The sequence below is a fragment of the Myxocyprinus asiaticus genome, chromosome 38 (genome assembly GCF_019703515.2).
Source record: "Myxocyprinus asiaticus isolate MX2 ecotype Aquarium Trade chromosome 38, UBuf_Myxa_2, whole genome shotgun sequence".
Lineage (NCBI taxonomy): Eukaryota > Metazoa > Chordata > Actinopteri > Cypriniformes > Catostomidae > Myxocyprinus > Myxocyprinus asiaticus.
In genome coordinates this window covers 41,148,852-41,172,800 of record NC_059381.1, presented here as the reverse complement: position 1 = coordinate 41,172,800, position 23,949 = coordinate 41,148,852, and the positions used below count along the sequence as shown (strand labels likewise).

The following is a 23,949-nucleotide window of genomic DNA, read 5'->3' as shown; positions in this document are numbered from 1 at the left end:
CATGCACACAATAATTGTGCACATTGGATAAGCCGGTAAGAATGCCGGTAAAAGTTTTTACATGCAACCTGAAATCTGGGGGTAATGGGCAAAAATCTACTTGTGCAGATTGGTTTATGCTTAAACCGTTTCTGATAAAGGAAAGCCGTTTATACATTTACATGACCACAATCATTGTTGGCTTAAGTATAATCAGTGTAAGATTGTGCATGTAAAAACACTCATAGATTCTAGAAAATTTAGCAAAATAAAATCACTCTGCAACAGGCTAGAACAGGCAAGTATTTTCATACATGTTTTCCAGCCAATTAGTAAAACAGGCTGCATTGGAGTAAAGGGAGGTCATTTGAATATAAAGATAAAGGTTTACAGTAACAGTTTCAGTTGATCAGTGATGGCTATTTTAAATATCTATTCACACATACAGTAACAGCTCTGAAGGTGTGTGGGTGTGTTTTACTTTCTGCGTGGCTTCATGTGTGTGAGCATCTGAGGAGGGATGCGGCTGCCATGGCAACGGGGGCTGTGTATGGAAGAGACAGCCAGTCGCAGGCAGAGCAGGAAGAGCCACCATTCTTCTCTCATTCTACTTTTCCAGATCTAGAAGCCGATCGTCTCTGTTGAGCATCTGACCACACTTGCATTCCTTCAAACGCTTCACGGCGCTCACGGTACTGAGTATGGCGACCATCATCTGCACACGCTTTACAGAGGAATACCAGCTGTTTGAGGAACTGGGAAAGTAAGTTGCAAAAGCAAGAATTTTTACAACAAAGGCAGAATATGTAAAGGTATGTGTTCTGTCAGTGAATAAGAATAATTTATTTACAAATGATCCTGAGGTGCACAGTTCTCCAATTTGTATTGATTCCAAGGTAAACATTTGTACATGTCAGGAAATGTTATGTGCTGATGGTTAAACAGCTTGCCCCTTGAAGAATTGGGACAAACAGAAAAATTATACATGAAAGACTCCAAGGGAAATGCAAATACACTTTAAGTTTCATTTGGAACCAGTTGCAAGGTAATTCCGCTTGTATCGAGATTCATTGATATATTTTGTTATGAGAGTGTGCAGAATAGATCAGTGAGTGTATGCTAACTTGATCAAAATGCACACAGCGCAACTTATATTACATAACATAACAACTGGGTGGAGGAGATCCACTGTGGAGAAGACTTTAAAGTTCTGCTGCAATGTCTGAAGAGTTATTTGAGAAAATACAAATGCATGTCTAGCACACAGAAAGTACCGAAGTTGAGCTTACAGTGGTAAAGATGGTGTTAGGGGGCAATGTTGGGTCAAAATGTACTTCTCATTGTGATGGAATGAAATAATTTGGCAGAACAAGCAGCTTTTTACAGATTCATAAAAAAAAAAAAAAAATTGTATCAAAAGATGCCTTAAAAAACAGTACAAGAAATGAATATGATTACACACTGTAAATAGTTGTAACCCGCAATTATTACCCTAAGGAGCTATTTCTACCTGATCTTACACTTAAAATTAATTTTGTTGGTGTAACCTAATGTATTCAGGTTGATTCAGACATTTTTGTTCTTGAAGAAAACCATTTAGATGTTACCACACAAAGCAAATATTTTAGGTTAACATAAGCATCATACATCACATCATATACGTTCGTGAACATAATTCAGTTGAGGGTTATATACCTATATTTCCTTATTTGCAAATGTAAAATGTAGATAAAACATATGTGGATGCATATGGTGTTTTATGGCAGCCAATGTTTTAGGCAGAAGTTTAAAAATAAAATTCAGCTCACTTCCCTCTTGCCATCCGCCCACTCTGTACTACAGTATTCATTCCTGAGCAAGTGCATTGTATACTTGTTTTCTTCATTTGAGTGCATGTAACTCCTCTACAGAGATGGGTCTCCAACTCCATCTGGCCTTGTGCCCACTGCTGTACTCCTACATACACACACACACACACACACACACACACACACAAACATACTCATACTGAACACACATACACCTACGCACACACAGACACAAATGAACACACTTCTTTTTCTGTCTGTGGGCAGTCTGCTTACATAATTGCATTTGTGGGTGGCAATTCAATACAGACATTGAAAAATTGCATAATCCAACATATTACTGCCTGCCTAGCAGGTAAACTTGCTTCTGTTTCTTAGAGTTTATATTTGCAGTTCCATACTGCACTGAATGTTCAACATATAGACACATCTCCTTTATCTTCTGATTTGTAGGGGTGCATTTTCCGTGGTGCGGAGATGTGTGAAAGTTCTCTCAGGGCAAGAGTATGCTGCCAAGATCATCAATACAAAGAAGCTGTCTACTCGGGGTAGGTGCACATCTGAGTTTAAACTCAATAATAGTTTTTCGACCCGTTTATGGTCCTTTAATATGTACAGCATCATAAGTGGACTCAATCTATGGTCAACATTCTCTACAGTTAATCGATTGCCAATATCTAGCCAATCTCTAGCTTTGTTTACAACACTGATCTTTTTGCTTTTATTCTCATTCAGTTTTATCTGGAATAACACAATTATGTATAGATGAGTGTCTTGCGTGAGACTGATTTGATCGAAAGGAAATCTTTTGAAAGTAATTCAAAAGAGCAGGAAATAGTTTTTATCTTTTTGTAATGTCTAGTTCTTTTGAACCTTGCTGAACACTATAAAGGTAACATAAAATCCAATAATCATTACATTTTACTGTCAATGCAGTCAGCATACATTGTTTTGGTAACACTTTACATTAAAGATTTCTTTTTTAAGGGTTAATAGAGGAGTTCATTATGACTAATAATAATTTACAAATGCATTATAAATCCTTGATCTCCGGTTATAGCAACATGAATAAAAAGGGTGACTTTCATGCAATACCTGCCAAATAGTGAGCCATTTTACATCACATGTTAATAACACATTATTCAACATTAGTAACCTATGAAAATGTACCTTAATGCGAAGTGGACATGTACATAAAGTTCTGTATGGTTAATGGTCATAAGTCTTCATTATATGATATACTGAACAATTTGCTATGCAAAAATTAGCTATTTATGCTAATTCAGAGGACTTTAGGGTACTAGGACTAGGTAAATTGGGACAGCACTCGCAGTAGCACCATTCTTTTGACATCAGTGACAACACAAGTGAGTCAAAACATTACAGTAATAAATATAAACAGAAAGCAGACTGTAGCAAAATAACACAATCCCTCCTTTTAATCTCAGAATAATAATATTTATTTGACAGATATCATGAATTAGGGCATATTATGTTTTGGATTCATATGAATAAGCATGAATAAGTGCATTTATTAAGCATCAATTACATGCAAGTTAAAAGGCTCTCTATTTGGCAGGTATTCCATAAAAGTTATCTTTTTTATTCATGTTTGTTATAACTGCATATCAGTGATATATATAAAGTATTTTTAAAAGAAGTAGTAGTCATTAATGAACTCATTTATAAACCCTTAACAAAGGGAACATTAATGTAAACTGTTACAGTACCATTTTTTTTTTTTTTTTTTAACTTGGTAACAATCATGCATTCACATTAACATGTTTCCCTACCAAAGTAACAAAAAAGTGCATGTACAGTGTTTGTGACAATAATCTAAAAGTTTCATTAAATATGAAACCTAATGATGCTGACAAAAGCAGTACTAATACTTAAAGGGGATTCAGATCGAATGCTGAGGCAAATTCAATATTAAACTCTACTGATAATATTGTCAGAGAAATTTAGTGCTTTTAGTTACACAAGAGACATGCTAGTTTATGCTTGTAGGAACTGTCAGGGATAAGGATGCATTTATCTTTTTTGTTATTTGACGTTCTGGATGTAGAAGTTGTTGAGTTGCATTTCTCATTGTGATTGAGAAAGAACTGAACCGGTGGATTCATGTGAAGAAACAAGTCCTCTATTACTTATGACCTGAAGTATCTGCTTTTATAAATAATACAACAGCGTTGTAGGTGTCATGGGCATAGCTGAAAAAATGGCAGCCATACGACTGGAGATGGAGTCCTGCTGTAATGTTACATAATAACTACACTGCTGCAGTGCATGTAAAGTTTTACAGATGAGGTTTCACTTGAGTTTTTTTTTTTTTTTTTTTTTTTCCTTGTAAGCTTATATTGTGAAAGCTGAAAGTCAAGTATTGCAGTGGGAGGCAGTGATATACCCTGAAGGCAGCCATATTACACCTCCTACACCATGTTGCCAAGAACACTTCATATGATAGGCTTCAAATAGTAGCTACTGTACTTGAATTGTTGTTTTAATTGTTTTTCATACAATGCAGTGTGCATGTGATCCATCTTTGTTGCTAACAATCTCCCTCACTGACAGCCAATCCAAACCCCTTACATTATTAGTAATAATGGTTCTAGCAGTATTCAACTGTGTTCTATTTTATTCCATTCTATTCTAATCTTTTATGTTCTGTTCTATTGTAATCTAGTCTGTTTTATTCTTTTCTACTCTGCTTTATTCTATTCTAGTCCATTTTATTCTATTCTGTTGCATTCTGTATTTTAATTTATCTGTTTCTGTGTGTTTGTGAAGATTACAACAGAGGCTGTAACATTTGGTGAAAAAAAATAAAAATAAATCTAGTGTGAGAATTTCCCAAAGAGCGACACGTAAAGCCTGCTGTTTATCTACAGTCAACTAATTCTTCATCCAGGCCAACAGTATTCTAGGTTTATTCATTTCATATGTAATAATCATGATTAGCCATAAAAGCAATGAAGATTTGACCAAGACTGAGCATAAATAATGAGACAAACATGATAAAAGACACAGAATGTCACTAAAGAACTGGCAGTTTCTGATCACTGAATCAGGCTTTCATGATGATTTCTGTCTGTATTTTACCATAGTTGCTTCAGTGGTCAGTGAAGGAAGGTAAACTAATCCTTTGAGGTTACTGCCAAACATGTAGGTGACAGGATGACCTTAATCTAAGGGGGCTTTCACACTAAGCACGTTTGCTGCGGTCTGATTCCGAGTGCGATTGTTCCCGGTCCCCCCGAAGCATTGGTCTGGTTTCACACTCACTTGATTCTATCGAACCCCATTACCATTTGTGTTCATCTTATGTCATCCTGCATGGAGAACACAACGCGACTCATCATACTTTTTGTTTTTTTGTTATTTTGGTGCCATTATGCACAGCAGAGTGAATGACAACTGCGTATATATGCGCTTCATGGCATAACTCATCAGATGTCCAGGGGAAGGCGGCTTGCTGCTGCTCGCAAACGGTGTTTTTTGAGGAGACAGCTGATTGCAAGGAATTCATTTGCATCTTTGTTTACACTGCACGCTTACTCACGCTCGTGTCCAAGGTGAAGTTATCGCCACTGTCATCTCCTATTATACCCTGTATTTATAACCTATAATAGTATTTATATACAGTATTTATAAGGTGTATAGATACATAGACAGACAGACAATATTTATAGTGTTGATTGTACTCGTATGTCATTGTGGTGTCATTACTTTTTTGGGACTTTCAGGAATGTGTGGATCCTCGTATGTTGTTGAAACTAATGATGTCGTCATCGGCTAAAACACATGCGCAGGTTACTTTACTTCCTGAACGAGTGCGCACCCAAGTCCGAGTTGCTTTCACATTCACGCGAATCGAGCTACAGTTCCATTGCAACCGAACTCAGACCACCTCCTACAGGTAGTCTCGCCGGTCCACATGACAGCTTTCACATTACCAATTTTTCATGCGAACCGTGCTCTGTTTCGAACTAAACTGCCAGTGTGAAAGCACCCTAAGATGTAGAGCAGTGGTTCCATTACTGGCTTGGGTTGCCGTGAAATCTCTGCTCAGTTTAATATTTTAATAGCCACCTGTTAAAATCACTGGCAGTACACAGTACTGACTCCATACCCACGCCCTGTTTGACTACAGCTGGCTGCTTTTAAATGCTCACATGCGTATGTCACCGCATGCTCTATAGACATTATTCACAGCAGACAATGAGGGATTAGACGTATAGTCTCTTCAATGGATCGTTCAGCTGACAAAATATTGAAAAAATAGCTTTCCAAGAAAAATCTCCAGACAACATAAGTTGTGGAAATTTAGATGTGATCTAAGAGCTTTTAGATAGCTTTTTAAGTGCATGCCATTGAAGAGTTTATCCCTCACAGCCTTGTTTTCATTCCCGTCAAAAATCAAAGATGGCGCTACTGTTTATAAGATCTATAGAGCGTGCCTCGCGGTGAATGCAGCTGCACGCGTGAACATTGAAAATCACCCTTCTTGACATGATATGAATGTAAACAGAGCCGCTAATCTAATGTATTACGAGAGTGTAAACAGACAGGACAAAAATCTGCTCCATCCTGACACAATATTAATTTAAACAAAGATGTTAATGAATTTTGTGATGCAGACAGGACAAAAATCTTCTCAAAATATCAGATCTTTTTAATAGGTAAATGCAGCCTAATAGACCTGCTGCTATCTGTTATGTTTAATATTAATCAAACAACAACATTGACAAGAAAAAGAGAAAAATACTCACCGTCTTTGTCTGGAAAACTTTAGTAGCTTTAAGCCAAATACATTTCAATAACAGGTCTGCTTTTTAGTCAAACTCTGACTGTATCAAATCTGTATTACTGTAACTCTAATAATCACACAGTAAAGATTAAGCTAGTAATTTAATTTAATATATATATATATATATATATATATATATATAAGCTTGAAGTTCCACCTTCATGTTTTTGCAAGTACCAGTCAACAGGGGGCATTCAGCGCAAAGCACAGCTGCACAGGCAACAAACCACACTTACTAAGCAGAAGACAGCTCAAGATGATGATAAGTACTTGCATTCAAAGATAGCTGGACGGAGCGCAACTCCGAATGCAGAGGTCACGAGATGTGTTTTTGTAAGTTTCAAACTACATTTTACCAGACACAGCGTCCAAAAACACGTGTTTATGACATGTTTATGGTGTGACACAACCAAAGTGAGACGCTCCAAATGTGTCCGTTTGATGCATGTGTACATAATTGCATCCTTAGAAAAGCCCTTATAATAAGTTTACCTCTGACAGATTGACGAATTCAGTTGCAAAATGGATTGCTGTGCATTGTAGGCCAATGAGAGAAAATGAACAATATATTGCTTTCTAAAGCCACTTTTTTGCCTATTCAATTCTTTACTTGAATGCCACAATATTGTAATTTATTTTAATTATCTGAATTATTATATTTAAAGTATTATATTATATTTGTAATTATTTAATTATTATATATTGAATTGTTTTTATTTGGGAGTCTTTCTCTGAAAATATTGATATATTTGATTAATTGCAATTAATTCAATAGTCCAGTCAAGTCATTTTTATTTGTATTGCGCTTTTCACAACACACATCGTTTCAAAGCAGCTTTACAGAAAATCATGCATTAACAAAAAATGAAAATGTAATATCTATAAAGTCTTAGAGTGATCACTGTGTAGTTTGATTAAATATGATTGTAAATTATGTATAGAAATTAAATAATTAAATAATAATTGTATTTAGAACCCCTGTGAGCAAACTGAAGGCGACTGTAGCAAGGAACACAAAACTCCATAAGATGTTGGTTAATGGAGAAAAATAACCTTGGGAGAAACCAGGCTCACTGTGGGGGCGTTACTGTAGTTGAACCCAGCTGCATGGTGATGTTGTGTTCAACAGCAGGGTTGGCTGGAAAGACAAGGAGTTCGGTCTTGGCTGGGTAAAGTTGCAGGTGGTGTTCCTTCATCCAGGCCGATATGTCTGCCAAACAGGCAGAGATTCGAGCAGTCACTGTGGTGTCGTTGGGCTGGAAAGACAAGTAGAGCTGTGTGTCATCAGCGTAGCAGTGGTAAGAGAAAACATGTGCCTGAATGATGGGCCCCAGTGATGTTGTGTATATAGAGAAGAGAAGTGGCCCAAGTGCTGAACCCTGAGGTACCCCAGTAAGTAGCTGATGTGACTTGGACACCTCACCTCTCCAAGCTACCTTGAAGGACCTACCTGAGAAACAGGAATTAAACCAGTCAAGCACAGTTCCTGTGATGCCCAGAGAAGAGAGGGTGGAGAGTAGGATCTGATGGTTGACTGTGTCAAAGGCTGCAGAAAGGTCCAGCAGAATCAGGACGGATGATCTGGATCTAGCTTTCGCCTGTCTCAGCGACTCAGTGACAGACAGCAGGGTAGTCTCAGTGGAGTGTCCACTTTTGAAGCCAGACTGATTGTCATCCAGCAGCTTTTTCTGTGAGAGATAGGCAGAGATTTGATTGAAAACTGCCCTTTCAAGTGTTTTTGCCATTAATGGGATGAGAGAGACTGGACTGTAGTGTTCTACATGTGTGGGGTTATGTGCAGGTTTTTTCAGCAGCGGGGTTACCTCAAGCCTGCTTAAATGTAGTGGGAAAGTGCCTGTAAGTAGAGTTGTGTTAATTATGTTCGTGAGTGCAGGTAGGATGGACAGAGAGATGGCCTGGAGAAGGTGGGGCCATTAGTCAGATTAATGACTAATGTCTTTGAAGTCCATTCTGGATTAACTGCAGAAGTTCACATAGATGCATTTTCCTCTTTTAGTTGGCAGATGAAGGCATTTGTTGGAAATTAAATGATAGTCTATGTATTCCATTTCAAGAGTGTAGTCCATCAATAGAAAAGGTGAGGCAGGCAGAGATCAATGAGGTGCTTTGCAGTTCAACTGGCAGGTCATTTTGGTGAGGTTCGGTGGGGTCCATCCATAAATCCAAGGTTCAGGCAGTGGCATATGAAGTATCCGATGTTTTACAGTTGGAGTTGGCATCAGTTCATCCTCTGAAGTCCATCTTAAAAGACTGAAGTGATGTCTAGCTAGCACCGGCTGTATTTAGTCGTCATCACTCAGAGACACATAGCAGTGGAGTCCGACACCAAGCAGGAACGGAGCTGGATCTGGCCGGCTCTGATAACCTTGGGATATGATTCCCTAGAAATTAAGTCTAGACTAAAGACTCATCTAATTAGCCAAGCATTCACCTAATTTATCTTTCAACTCACAATTAGGCTGCTTTAGTTAGGTCTGCCGGAACCAGAAACCTGAAACATTGATCATGATTTATAACTCTGCAATAAATTGAGTGGCATCTATGCTAATATTATTCTATTTGTTTCCCTGTCTCAACCTCGGGACTCCTATCTTGAGGTCACCAAAACTGGCTGGATCCAGGTCCATTCCTGCTTCGTGTTGGACTCCACTGCTACGTGTCTCTGAGTGATGATGACTAATAGCAGCCGGTGCCAGCCAAACATCACTTCAGTCTATTACAATGGACTTCAGAGGATGAACTGATGCCAACTCCAACCATAAGACATGGGATACTTCATATGCCATTGCTTGAACCTTGGACTTAGGATAGACCTCACCGAAATGACTGGCCGGTTGAACTGCGATGCACCTAACTGATCTCTCCCTGCATCACCTCGGTCTAATGATGGACTACACTCTTGAAATGGAATACATAGACTATCAATTAATTGCCAACAAAACCCTTCATCAGCCAACTAACAAGGACAATTGCATCTATGTGAACTTCTGCAGTTAATCCAGGATGGACTTCAAAGACATTAGTCATTAGTATTACAGTTCATACAAAACCTTTGATTAAACACTGACCCTTGATGACAACCGTGCACACCGGGTATCTGACCCAGGGAGGAAGGAAACCACTCTTTTGCTGAGCTGTTGGGTACCGCAGCCACTTGGGCATGCGGCGAAATCGAACAAAAAGGCAACAAAAGATTTTCCACCCGGCCCTCCACTGGGGAATGGAGTGGTCTTCTTACCAGCTCCAGATGAGTGGGTTTCATTGTCCCTGGGTCGCCCATCTCAGGGGTGCTTTGACGACCTCCGTGGGTTCTTAGTGGCCGACTGTGAGACGGGTGGCGTCTGCTTCCTGTGGTGGGCTCCACACAGGGGCTGGACCGAAGCGGCGGGCTGTGGTGGAGCCGGTGCAGTCACTGCAGGGGGACGCCCTTGGCAACGAGCAGACGGGGTGTGGGATCTTGAGCCGCGCCGGGGCAGGATATGCCGGATAGCCTCCACTAATGTGACCATCATTTGCCCGAGAGACCGCGCTGTGACCTTCGTCGCTCAGAGAGTGAGGTCGGTTGCCGAGCGCAGTTCCTGCATCAAATCTGGGGCGAAACTACCCTCGTGCAGTTCTTTCAACGCCTTGGCTTGGTAGACCTGCAGGAGAGCCATGGCGTGCAGGGCAGAGGCAGCTTGTCCAGCAGCGCTGTAGGCTTTAGCCGTCAGGGATGACGTGAACCTACAGGGCTTGGATGGGAGCTTAGGGCGTCCACACCAGGTGGCGGCGCTCTGCGGGCATAGGTGCACTGCGAGCGCCTTATCTACTGGGGGAAATCGCCGTATAGCCCCTGGCCGCCCCGCCATCGAGGGTAGCGAGGGCGGGGGAACTGTGGAATCAGGGCCAGGCAGTAAAAGGTGCTGGGGAGGGGGCACTGGAGCGGGGCGTGGCTGCTTTGAACGGCTCTGTGAGCCCAGGAACCAATCATCGAGCCACGAGGGTTCAGGGGAGAGCGGAGGGTTCCACTGTAACCCAACGCTCGCGGCCGCCCCGGAAAGTATGTCCATAATATCTGCATCAGCCTGTGACTGGGCAATCATCCTCGAGGGGGGGAGCCCAGCTGAGGCTTCTGCGTCCGACTGGACAAGCCTGCTCTCCGATGCTGCGCTCGAGAGCTCATCATCTTCGTGGGCTCCGAACAAGAGGCGGACTCATCCGGAAGCCCGACTGGGGCAGACGAGCGTGCTGGGGAATGGGAGATCCACGGGGGGATACCCGGCGGAGGCGATCCCATTGGGGTCCCCAAATCACCCCCAGTGCTAGGCGCGCTGGCCTCATACCCGCAAGTAGAAGGACCGAGGCGGGGAGCCGCTGGGGTGGCTTGCTTACGAAAGCAAGCCACGACTGCAACGTTGCCATGGTCATGTTCTCACAGTGAGAACATGAACCATCCACAAACGCTGCCTCTGTGTGGGTCGCGCTCAGACACAAAAGACAGCGGTCATGAAGTTGAGAGATAACAACCGCAACCAGGAATAACACACAATCGGAAAGGCATCTTTAAAAAGACGCGTCTTTAAAAAGACGTTCTGTGTGTGCCGCTCTTTTAGAGAAATATACTCTTTTTGAGAAGAAAACTCTTTCAGAAAATATAGTCTCTAATTTTCTTCTGCCGAAGCACCCAGGGGCGTTCTCTGCAGTGCACCAGTGCAGAGGAGGGAGAAGCCGCTGAAATGTGCCATCAGATCCAGCAGAGGTGAATGAACAGTAGAAATTCAGCTCAGTGAGCATGATCGTTCGGCTCCGAAGAGAAAATTTGAATGAGTGGTTGCATACCAGCTCCTTTTATACCGTATGTCCGTGGGAGTGGCATGCAAATACCACTTGCCAATTTTCATTGGCCTTTTATCAAAGACCAGAGGTGTCTCGGGCTCCCAAGAGTGACCCCTAGTGTCACTACATCGACACAACATCGAGTGAGTGACAGATAGGGAACTGGATCGTGTAGCCAAGGCAAATTGTCCTGATAAGCCACCGCGAGGGGCTGTAGAGTGCTAACCAGGCCTCCAGCCTCTGTGACAGCGGCACCAGGGGGACGACTGGACCTACCGTGCCCGGGCAGGGTGGTTCGTGGCAAGGCAGAGCAGGCGCCCCACCTGGAAGACAGCCCAGGGGAGACGTGCTGCTCCTTAAGCCCGCAACGATGGCCAGTGACTGGGGTGGCCCCAGAGACCAGCGGCCCCAGAGACCAGCACACTTACCTGTTCACCGGCTGTCTCTCGACAGAGATTGAGGGAACGGGATGTACTCGCGTTCGCCTGATTGACCGGAAAGACTTCTAGCGCCTGGTCGTTGTGAGTGCGCTGGCCCAGGGAATGAGGAAACTGCTCTTATATTGCCCGGAGGGCACATGGCGATGTAATACTCACTATGTGCTGGCCCTGGGGCGATGGTGGGGCTGGAGAGATGCCCCGGGCCAGACAGGTGAGGAGAAGTTGCCTCATCCCTGGACGGCCCATGTCAGGACCACCTTGAAGCCTGTCTGGGGTTCTTGGGGGCTGGCTGACGGGCAGGTGGAGCTGACTTCCCATGGGAGGATCTTAAAGGAGCTGGGGCTCGCAGTGCAGGGGAACGGCTCTGGTGAGAAGCAGACGGGGTGCGGACCTCGGTGGCCTGAAGGTAGCTGGGTCGCGCCATGGCAGGATGTGTTTAATCACCTCAGTCTGCTCCTTCACCGTCGAGAACTGATGGGCAAAATCCTCGATGGTGTTGCCAAAAAGCCCCCCCTTGTGGACTTTCTCAGCGTCACGGATCTCCGCAAGGTTGAGCCACAGGTGCCACTCTTGGACCACAAGAGTGGACATCGTCCGGCCCAGGGCACGCGCCGTGACCTTCGTCGCATGTAAGGTGAGGTCGGTCGCAGTGTGCAGTGCCTGCATCAGCCCTGGGTCAGTCCTACCCTTGTGCAAATCTTTCAATGCCTTGGCCTGGTGGACCTGCAAGATGGTCATGGCATGCAGGGCAGAAGCGGACTGACCCGCGGTCTTGTAAGCCTTCGTCATTAAAGAGGAAGAGAACTTACAGGCCTTGGAAGGGAGTCTTGGTTGGTCGCGCCAGGTGGCTGCGCCCTGCGGGCATAAATGCACCGCTATTATGCGCTCTACCTGGGGAAGCCCGACATATCCCTTAGCCGCTCCGCCGTTGAGGGTAGTCAGAGTGGACAAGGCCGTGAAGCGTGTACAGGCAGTAAAAGGTGCCTTCCACAAATTTGTTTATCCTCGTGCACTTTCAGGAAGAAAGGCACCGGGCCGGGACACGGCCGTGAGTCACGCTCCGAGCCCAGAAACCAATCATCCAGCCACGAATGCTCAGGGAAGGGTAGAGGGTTCACTTCAGCCCGATGTTCGCAGCCTCCCGGGCAAGCTCAGCGTTCGACTCATCCTGTGCTCTACCGCCCGTGGGCAGGAGCTCAAAAGATTTTTCCACTTCTGATAGCAGAAGCCCACCCTCCGATGCTGCGACCGAAAGCTCATCCTTGTCGCGAGCCGCGAACAACACATAAAACCCGCCCTGAGGCAGACCGCCTGCATCGCTCGTCAGCTCGTCCAGAAAGAACGACCGTGCTGGGGTATGGGAGGTCCACGGGGGCTGAGCCGGCAGAAACACTCCCATGTCCACATCCAGATCACCAGCGGTGCTTGCCGACCTGACCGGCTGAGTGTCAGCCCAGGACGGACCGGGTTGGGGAGCAGCCGCGGTTGCTCCTTGCTTCATGAAGAGGGAAGTGAGCCGCAACTGCAACGTTCTCATGGGCATGTTCTCGCAATGAGAACACAACCCTTCCACGAAAGCCGCCTCGGCGTACTGGCGACCCAGACACTTGAGGCAAATCTCATGGATATCTGGAGAGAGATAATGGCCACATCCAGTAGCGCAAACGCGGAAGGACATCTTTAAAAAGACGCCAAGCATTTGCGCGAGCTCTTTTAGAGAAAATATACTCTTTTGAATATACTCTTTTAGCACCTGCAGACTCAGGCTGCCGAAGCACCCAGGGGAAGCACCACACTCGACCGTGCGAGGGTATGTGCTGTAAAATATCCAGCAGTGTAGCAAGAGGTGAGAGGACGAACACACAAGCATTCGGCTCCGAAGAAAAAAATCTGAATGAGTGATGCACGCCATCTCCTTTTATACCCGTATGTACAGGGCAGAGAGTTGAATGCAAATTCCACATTTCTATTTTAAGCAAAGGTGATTGGGGCTCTCAAGATCGAACCCCTAGTGTCACTACATCGACACAACGTCGAGTGAGTGACAGACAGGGAACTAGCATTAACCAGAACTTTTACATTTACTCTAATGTCAGGCACTCTCGCCCCCAGAAGACATTTGACTAAGGTGGCTGGAGTCTCTAATTTTACATTCATTATATAGAATCCCCTAGAACAGGGTGATTTTAACAGGATTCTCAGTGGGTGCATTAGTGGGAAGAACTTGTTGGAAACACTAACAGGAACAGAAGAGTGGTGTCGCTTCGCCCTGAGGCTATGCCCATTCGCCCTGCTGCAGGGGCTCTACTGCCAGAACTGAAGAGTGTACATGTCTCGCTGTACTGGCCGCATCTGAAATAGTATCTAACAGCTACTTTACTTTCACAATATAAAAGTAAAGTGTTGTAAGTGTGTTAATAGAATGATAAAGTAGAGAAGAAAAATAGAGAAGGCTTAGCAGGCTACAAACACAAACTCGAGCTACGTGCTGATCAAACTTGAGCTACGCACAGTGCTATACACTCTGTTTGAGCTCATGTTTCGTAATATTATATTTGTTTTTATTTATGTTCAGTCGATATTTTTCTCACTCTAATATTTCAGATGTGCAAGTGAAACTAAACCAGCACCACATGTAACTTTCAGATGTTAAAGGGAAAGTGTAGATGTAGAGTAAAAAAAGTACTTACATTTCCATCTGTTTCACATACACACATATCATATAGCTTCTGAAGATATAGATTTAACCACCCTTTTGAATACTTCTTAAATTTAAAACATGCTGACTCTCGGGGAGTCACGTGATGCCATGTGGGGTTCGGATGTGTGAACAGTGAGCTCTGCGCACTTTGCTAGTTTTAATAATTTTTATGTCAGCAACGACCAACGACTGGTGAGATTCGATACACCCTGATCCTTAACTGGTCTAGGAAGACAATATGTCAAGGAATTCAAAATCCTCGGGCTCTGGAGACATTAAAAGACACTTACGTGCTCAAAGTGACACCCCTGAGCAGCAGGCCACAAGCCAGGGAGACGATTTGGCCAGAGAAGTGAAGGAAATTCAGCGAGAATTGTTGAACTGTCGGCAATGCTGACGAAGGATGTTGGTGACTTGGAGGATCTTGCTGTAATACGTAGATCGATCACTGCCATGGAGACGAAATTCACTGAGGTGGTTACAAGAGTGGGGGATGTCGAGAAATGGATCGATTATCTGGAGTCATCAGAGAGGGAATTAGCTGCTAATCCACTAGCGACCAAAGTGGATTTGGAGCACGTCTGGAAAAAGTTGGAGGACTTGGAGAATTGCATTCGGCGGAATGACGTCCGAATTGTTGGAATTCCTGAGGAAGAAGAAGGTTGGGATATGGTGAAATTCCTGGACGGGCTCTTACCCAGTCTGCTTGACATAACAGGCCATAAACTGGAAATCAAGCGAGCTCACAGGGTTCTGGCTCGGCGATCCGCTGAGGGACACAGGCTCGATCAATTCTGGCCAAATTTCTGAGATCATCTGATAAAGATCTTGTGTAACGTGAAATATAAAGGAAGGCTTTCTTGGAAGAACCACAGCATTTTCTTGTTCCCAGACTTTGCAAATTCGACAAGAGAGAAATGTGATCGATTCAAGGAATGCAAGAAGCTCTTACATCAACAGAAGGTCGCTTTTGCACTGATGTTCCTGGCCAAATTGAGAATAGATGCTAAGGATGGCCGCAAAATATTTACATGTCTCTAGCAAGCGATGTCCTTCATAAAGTCAATGGACTGAGTAAGTAATTTTGTGGTACTCAAGTTGCAGTCAAATGGGCCGGCTCACTGAACATTCGTTTGACTGCCTGAGGAAACTGAACAGCTTTTATTTTTGTGCTGGTTCCGCTAGCGGCTGGAGCTTGTTTTGTGAAGGAACATACCTTCAGGACAGTTATATCGATGAATCTACATGTTCTTTCTGTTTATTCTGCCTATTGGCTGGAGTTTGTTTTATAGATTATCTTCTGTTGTGTAATTCTGTCTCACAAAATGTGTACGGCAAAGTTGTCACGGGGACTCTCGCAGGCGTACATGGACTGTATGAGTTTAGCAGGATGGACACCTGTTGGCGCTGTTGTGCGCGGGGTTAATGGGCACGTTTTTCTTTTTTCTGTTTGTTTGGTTCGGGGGGAAGTTCAGGGTTTGATTGTTGCACTAATGTTGGAATATTGTCTTTATAATTTTATTTTTGACACACAATCAATTTTTTCTAATATGTCAAAATGTCAAATGTTAATATGAGTGGATTGTCTCTCTCCACGTGGAATGTGAATGGGTTGGGGCACCCCATGAAAAGAAGGAAGGTTATTTCTCTTCTTAAAGGAAGAGAAATAACCAGTATGTAAGATTCATAAACCTTGTTATTAATGACACCTGTGGCCGTTAAATGAACTGCAGCCAGCTACCTGTTGCTCGTGCTCACGCTCGAGCACACACTCCATATGGATGCGAGCGAGCGAGCATCGACCAAAACAATGACGTAACGTACAAAGAGACAACGTGATTCACCAGCATCATGCTGACAGATGAGGTAGCATAATTAAAATTACACAGTTATGATTGTTTTACTACAAACTTTGAGACTGTATATTATATTTGACTCTTCAGTGCTGGAACAGGGCTAAAACAAAGTGTGGATATAGGTCTGACTATGCGAGACTGTAAATTGAAGTAATCACTTTTCTTTGCATGATACATTGACTGCATTTATACAATAGCATATCTCGGCATTAGCTAGCTAGCCAGCTTTATCAAGAGCTGTTAGCTAAATTTGGTGGATGATGACAGTAGCTGTTTATAAAATAGACTGTACATTATAAATATTTTGACAATTCAGTATTGATGTGATTCCATCACAACTGTCATTTTGATATATCGATGCGCTATTGTTTTATAATAATAGAATGTATATATTTTCTGTATAAGCAAGTTACGTTACACTAATTAATGGGTCTTTTTGCATTATCTTGAACATTGTCTAGCATTCATTGCATGTGTTATTGTAGTTCAGCTAAAATTACACAGATCAATCCTTATGGCACTATATTTCACATACTTTGCAGTTTTGTAAGCTTACCTGTCCAATAAGAAGAACACCAATTCAAGGTCAGTTTTGATCCCCAAAACCAAACGAAGGTCCCTCCAGGAATCAAATGCCCTGCCGATGTTCACTCTAGTTTTCGCTCGACCACGATCACGTTCCCGCTTAGCCAGACTGGATTCAGTAGATAAATGTTTTTTTTTTTTGGCTTACTCTGAGTTTGTGTAGGAGTCGGTGTTGTGATGGGAGCTGGACGTTTGCTGGATTCCATCTCTAAGATAACGTTACATAGTGTTGCAGTTTGTTGTCGCTGTTGAATAGCAGATGAGAAGCTATTACTGTCTGAGGCAAGGCTCTCGGGAGCGCCATAAATGTCACATCCTTTGGATTTTCCCGGCAAAAGCGACCTGCTCCCTTCGCATGAAAATCAGTCTACAGGCTTTAATAGGCAACCTAGGAAGTCTGGAAAGGGCTCATTTTTTAAGTTGCATTACAAGCCATTCACACATTGGCAAAAAAAGGGCGAATATTACATGTAAATTGTTACATATTGCACTTTTATACGTAAGAAATATGATATAGTGTTTCTTCAAGAAACGCATCTTTCCCAAACAGGAAGCTGAAAAATTTGGGAAGATATGGGGTGGACATGTTTTCTTTAGTGCTGGCTCAAGTAAGAGCAGGGGAATCATTACACTGATAAGTAAGCATTTACAATTCAAATGTCTCAAACAGATTAAAGATAAATTAGGAAGAGTCATTATTGTTTTAGCAGAAATTCAGGGGCAAAGTTTGATTTTGGTTAATATTTACACACCGCTGATGATCAGGGCTTTTTTATAGATCTTGAAGGGATGTTGCAAGCCGCTGGCACCCCTCATGATATAATATTGGGAAAAGACTTTAATCTATTGATGGACTCAGTCCTTGATCATAGTGAAGCAAAAGTGTGTAAGCCCCCTAGAGCAACATTGACGTTTCACAGGATGTATAAAAATCTTGGTCTTACAGATATTTGGAGACTTTTGAGCCCATCTGGTAGGGACTATACTTTTTTTTTTTCAACAGTCCATAAGATTTATTCTAGAATAGATTTTTTTTTTTTAAATCTAAGTCCCTCATTTCATCTGTTGTTGATTGCTCAATTGGAAACATCTTAGTCTCATATCACGCCCTGGTGAGTTTAGAGGTGTTGCCACATACGGAGAAAAAGAAATCATAAAGTTAGCGCTTTAATGTATCCCTATTACAAAATCCTGAATTCCAACAAATGTTAAAGTATGAAATCAATGTTTATATGGAGACCAACTGGTCCTCAGTATCCTCTGTGGGCGTGGCTTGGAAGGCACTTAAGGCGTTTCTTAGGGGTCGGATCATACAATATGCCTCATTCACCAAAAAATCCAAAGCACGAGAACTCGTGGAGTTGGAAGGGAATATTAAAAGTGCCGAGGCAGAGCTGAAGCGCCGAATGTTGTCTGATGGCCTCAGAGAATTGACCTGATTGAAATACAGATATAATTCTATTTTGTCGCGGAAGGTGGAGTTTTGGCTATTCAGGGCAAGACAGTCATACTTTGAGTCGGGGGACAAAGCAGGGAAGCTTTTGGCTAGATATATAAAGCAAAGAGAGTCTTTTTTTACCATTCCCTCAGTGAAATCTGCCAGTGGTAAAATATTTACCTCAGCCATTGATATTAATAATGCTTTTAAAGAATTCTGATCTCTATAGTTCCACGTCTTCGTTTACTGATGAAGATATTAGAAACTTTGAGGAACCATTAGAACTCTCTAAACTGACGATTTCTCTTGATTCTGAGATAACCTGGCGAGGTAATTAAGGCCTCGCCAAACAGGTAAGGCTCCGGGGCCAGACGGCTTTGCCGCTGAATTTTTAGATCTTATGCTACAGAACTGTCTCCACTTTTGTTAGAAGTTTATACGGAATCATTAAAGAATGGAAAGCTTCCGCCAACCATGACACAAGCCCGGATCAGTCTGATTCTTAAAAAGGACAAAGATCCAAGTGAGGCAAGATAATTTCCCTGATCCAGCTAGATGTAAAAATATTGTCAAAAATTCTGGCTAACCGATTAAGTATAGTTATGACATCTCTTATACATATAGATCAGGTGGGGTTTATTTGGGGTCGCAGCTCTTCTGATAACATTAGGCGTTTTATCAATATCACGTGGTCAGTGGCTAATGATCAGACTCCGGTCGCTGCCATCTCACTTCACACCGAAAAGATGTTTGATATGGTAGAATGGGATTATTTTTTTAAGATTTTGGAAATATACAGGTTTGGGAATACATTTATTGGATGGATTAAGTTACTTTATAGACACCCAGTAGCGGTGGTACAAACAAATTGATTAATTTCAGATTATTTTACTCTGGATAGGGGCACCCGGCAGGGTTGCCCTCTTTCCCCATTATTGTTCTGTCTTGCCCTGGAACCATTAGCAGCCGCGATAAGAAAGGAAGATGATTTTCCAGAGGTGGTGGCGGAAGGTATGCACATAACTTTTTGCTTTACGCAGATGATATTTTATTATTCGTCTCCAACCCCACTAGATCTGTGCCTTGCCTCCACAGAATTAGTAATTCCTTTTCTAAGTTCTCAGGATACAGAGTCAATTGGTCTAAATCCGAAGCTTTGGCTCTGACAGCATATTGCCCAGTGACGGCTTTTCAGCCGGGCATCTTCCAGTGGCCCAAATAGGGCAATAAGTATTTGGGCATTTTATTCTCAGCAAATTTGTGTGATTTAGTTAGAGTTAATTTTGACCCCTTAATAAAAAGGTTTTCGAGCAATGTGGGCAGGTGGGCTTCATTACATTTATCTATGATTGGTAAGGTTAATGTTATTAAAATAAACTGTATTCCAAAATTCGACTACCTGCTACAGTCACTCCCTAGTGGTGGGCTAGGCCTACCCAAAATTTTGTTTTATTATTATGTGTTTGGCCTCAGACATTTGGCTCATTGGTCGCTTCCATCTGAAAAAGCCCCTCCCTGGCTTTGTATTGAACAGGAAGTTCTTGCCCCTATTTTGCCATTGCAAATCCTTTCTATCAATCTAACCGGAGAACTTAAATTACACCCCTTTATCTCGCATTTGCACTTGGTATGGACAAAAATGTCCAGAGTGTTTAATTTGGATATTTATCTAAATGTTTCCTCGAGCTTATGGCTGAACCCTAAACTACGTTTTATTAAGTCCCCTATGCTGGTCAGAGTGGATTCAAATCAAATCAAAATCAAATCACTTTATTTTCACTCAACCATATACACAAGTGCAACAGTGGGTGAAAGTCTTGGGTGCAGTTCCGAGCAACATAGCAGTCATGACAGTGATGAGACATATATCAATTTACAATAAACATCAGATTTACAACACAATTTACATATCTAATATACACCTAGTTACTCACAACACAATATACAAATAATAATATACAATGTACAGTATACAATACACACAATATAGAATACACATACACACAATATAGAATACACAATATACAATAAAAATAGTATATATAAAATATACAGTAGGTTGTATTGTGCTGTATTGACATTCAGGCTGTCGATTGATAGTCAGTTGCCAGTGTGTTGTTAAGAGAGAATATAATTTATGACAGTCCAGTGCGAGATTAAAGTGCAGTGCTGATGTATATTGATTTTGAGAGATCAAGTGTTCAAAAGTCTGATTGCTTGGCGCAAGAAGCTGTCATGAAGTCGGCTGGTGTGGGTCCTGATGCTGCGATACCGCCTGCCTGATGGTAGCAGTGAGAGCAGCCCATGGCTCAGGTGGCTGGAGTCTCTGATGATCCTCCAAGCTTTTTTCACACACCGCCTGGTATAAATGTCCTGGAGGGAGGGAAGCTCACCTCCGATGATGTGTCTGGTAGTTTGCACCACACTTTGCATGGCTTTGCGGTTGAGGGCGGTGCTGTTGCCGTACCAAGCAGTGATGCAGCCAGTCAGGATGCTCTCTACAGTGCTGGTGTAGAACCGTGTGAGGATGTGGTGGTTCATTCCAAACTTCCTCAGCCATCTCAGGAAGAAGAGGCGCTGGTGAGCCTTCTTCACAATGGCCTCAGTGTGGACGGACCATGTGAGTTCCACAGTGATGTGGACACCCAGGAACTTGAAGCTGCTGACTCTCTCCACTGGTGCTCCATTGATGGTGATGGGCTTGTGTTCTCTGTCTTTTCTCCTGAAGTCCACCACAAGCTCCTTGGTCTTGCTGACACTGAGGGAGAGGTTGTGCTCCTGACACCAGTGTGTCAAAGTGTGAACCTTCTCTCTGTAGGCTGTTTCATCATTGTCAGTGATCAGACCTACCACCGTCGTATCATCAGCAAACTTGATGGCACTGGAGCTATGTGTTGCCACACAGTCATGTGTGTACAGGGAATACAGGAGTGTGCTAAGAACACAGCCCTGCGGGGCTCCAGTGTTGAGGGTCAGTGATGAGGAGATGTTGCTTCCCATTCTAACCACCTGGTGTCTGCCTGACAGAAAGTCCAGGATCCAGCTGCACAGTGAGCTGTTTAAGCCCAGAGCTCGGAGTTTCTCATCAAGCTTGGAGGGCACTATGGTGTTGAATGCTGAGCTGTAGTCTACAAACAGCATTCTCACATATGTGTTCCTTCTTTCCAGGTGGGAGAGAGCAGTGTGTAGTGTAGATGCAATGGCATCATCTGTGAAGTGGTTGTTGCGGTATGTAAACTGCAGTGAGTCCAATGAAACAGGCAGCACAGAGCAGATGTAATCTCTGATTAGTCTTTCAAAGCATTTGCTGATAATGGGGGTCAGAGCAACAGGACGCCAGTCATTTAAGCAAGTGATTTTGGATTGCTTTGGTACAGGCACAATGGTGAACATTTTAAAGCATGAGGGGACCACAGACAAGGCTTTACGGATATTCACCCGTCAGAAGGATCGGGTTACATCCACTACAGAGACGTAGAGTGAACTAACCTCTGTAGCTTCAGCCGCGAGAGCTCTCTCCGCAAGGGCGGTGTTATTTCCCTCGAAATGAGCATAAAAAGTATTAAGCTCATCCGGGAGAGAGGCAGCGGTGTTCACGGCAGAGCTTTTATTCCTTTTGAAGTCTTTGATGATATTAATTCCCTGTGGATTGTAAGGGGGGTTACTACACTCGGTGACCTATATGAGAGTAGTGTGTTGAGATCCTTCGAAAATTTGGTTTAACATTTTGGGATCCCAGATCTCAGTTTTTTAGGCATCTACAGCTGCACCACTTGTTCTGTACTATTTTTGGGAATAGCATTCACCCCCATAAAGCGGCAGATACTATGAGAGTGGTATTTACTGCTTTTGGAAAAGGCATCAGTGTATTACTCCCTGTTAATTCAGAGTCTGGGGGATGGAACCTCGACCACTCACAAGAGATTATGGGAGAAAGATTTAAACTTGGAATTGGAGGAGGGAGAGTGGGCTGGGAATCTAAAAAACGTCAAGACTGCATCTAGAGACGCAAGGGTGCACCTTATGCAATTCAAGATTTTACATCAGTTCTGTTGGACCACTTTTAGATTGTATAGGCTTGGTCTTAAAGACACACCCACCTGTTGGCGATGCCAATCAGAGGATGGAGACATAATCCATGTCTTTTGGGGGTGTGTTGAGATCCAGGAGTTTTGGTTGAAGTTTCAGAGTCTGGTGTGCGATGTATTAGGCACTTGGGTATCATTTTGCCCCAGACTCTGTATTTTGGGTGATGGGGCGGTCATCGACATTGAAAATAGACACATAAAGAGTTGAGTCTTAACCAGTGTCATGATCGCCAGACAGATCATTTTAAGGGGCTGGAGGTCGGCTGGAGCACCCTCCTTTCAGGAGTGGTGCTCGGAGATGGGAAGGGTGGCGGCCTTTGAGGAGGGGTCGTTTAGAAGAATAAGGAAGTACAACAGGTTTGTGGAGAAATGGGGCAGGTATATATCATTTTATGGATGGGTGATTATTTTTATTATATATATATATATATATATATATATATATATATATATATATATATATATATGCATATTTTTTTTTTGGTGTGTGTGTCTATATAATTTGCGACCACCGGGATGTTGTTGGGGCTGGGACGGGGTTCGGGATTGGGAGGGGTAATAGTGGGGGTTAAGATTGATTCTGTGTATATATGTTTTGTTTTTCTGTTTTTATTTATGAGAATCAATAAAAAATTGTTAATCTGAAAAAAGCACTGGTTTATAGTTTCGAAGGTTGTGGGTTCGAATACCCACGACAACAAATCAAGCAGTTAAAATTTCTGTTGTTACGGAGATCTTTGCATTGGGCTTACTAAATGGTTGCTTGGCTTCTCTCCAATCATAATTACATTTTTTATTTTGTTGTATAGATACATAAAAACTAAGTTGATTATTGTGAATATGATGATTGGCTGTGATAGCTCTATGTTCCCTATCTGTCACTCACTCGACGTTGGTGTCGATGTAGTGACACTAGGGGTCACTCTTGGGAGCCCGAGACACCTCTGGTCTTTGATAAAAGGCCAATGAAAATTGGCGAGTGGTATTTGCATGCCACTCCCCCGAACATACGGGTATAAAAGGAGCTGGTATGCAACCACTCATTCAGATTTTCTCTTCGGAGCCGAACGGTCATGCTCATTGAGCTGAATACTACTGTTCATTCACCTGCTGGATCTGATGGCGCATTTCAGCGGCTTCTCCCTCCTCTGCACTGGTGCACTGCAGAGAATGCCCCTGGGCGCTTTGGCAGAAAAACTAGAGAGTATATTTTCTGAAAGAGCATTTTTCCCCTCTAAAAGAGTATATATTTCTCTAAAAGAGTGCACACACGGAACGTCTTTTTAAAGACGCGTCTTTTTAAAGATGCTTTTCCGATTGTGTGTTATTCTTGGTTGTGCTCGTTATCTCTCGCATTCTAACGGTCACGATCACTTTCTTTCGTGTCTGGGCACTGCTCACGCGGAGA

The 23,949-nt window shown here is 42.9% G+C and overlaps 1 protein-coding gene across 2 annotated transcripts in view; it reads left to right on the top strand.

Moving 5' to 3' along the window:
* Nucleotides 1–565: 565 nt before the first annotated feature.
* LOC127429136 (calcium/calmodulin-dependent protein kinase type II subunit alpha) overlaps nucleotides 566–23,949 on the top strand; it is a 217,675-nt gene continuing 194,291 nt past the window's right edge. For both annotated transcript variants that reach the window (XM_051677982.1, XM_051677981.1), the window contains exons 1-2: nucleotides 566–742; nucleotides 2,241–2,335. In XM_051677982.1, coding sequence (XP_051533942.1) covers nucleotides 681–742; nucleotides 2,241–2,335 — 157 coding nt within the window. In that variant the 5' untranslated portion in view covers nucleotides 566–680. The remainder of the gene's footprint in view (nucleotides 743–2,240; nucleotides 2,336–23,949) is intronic.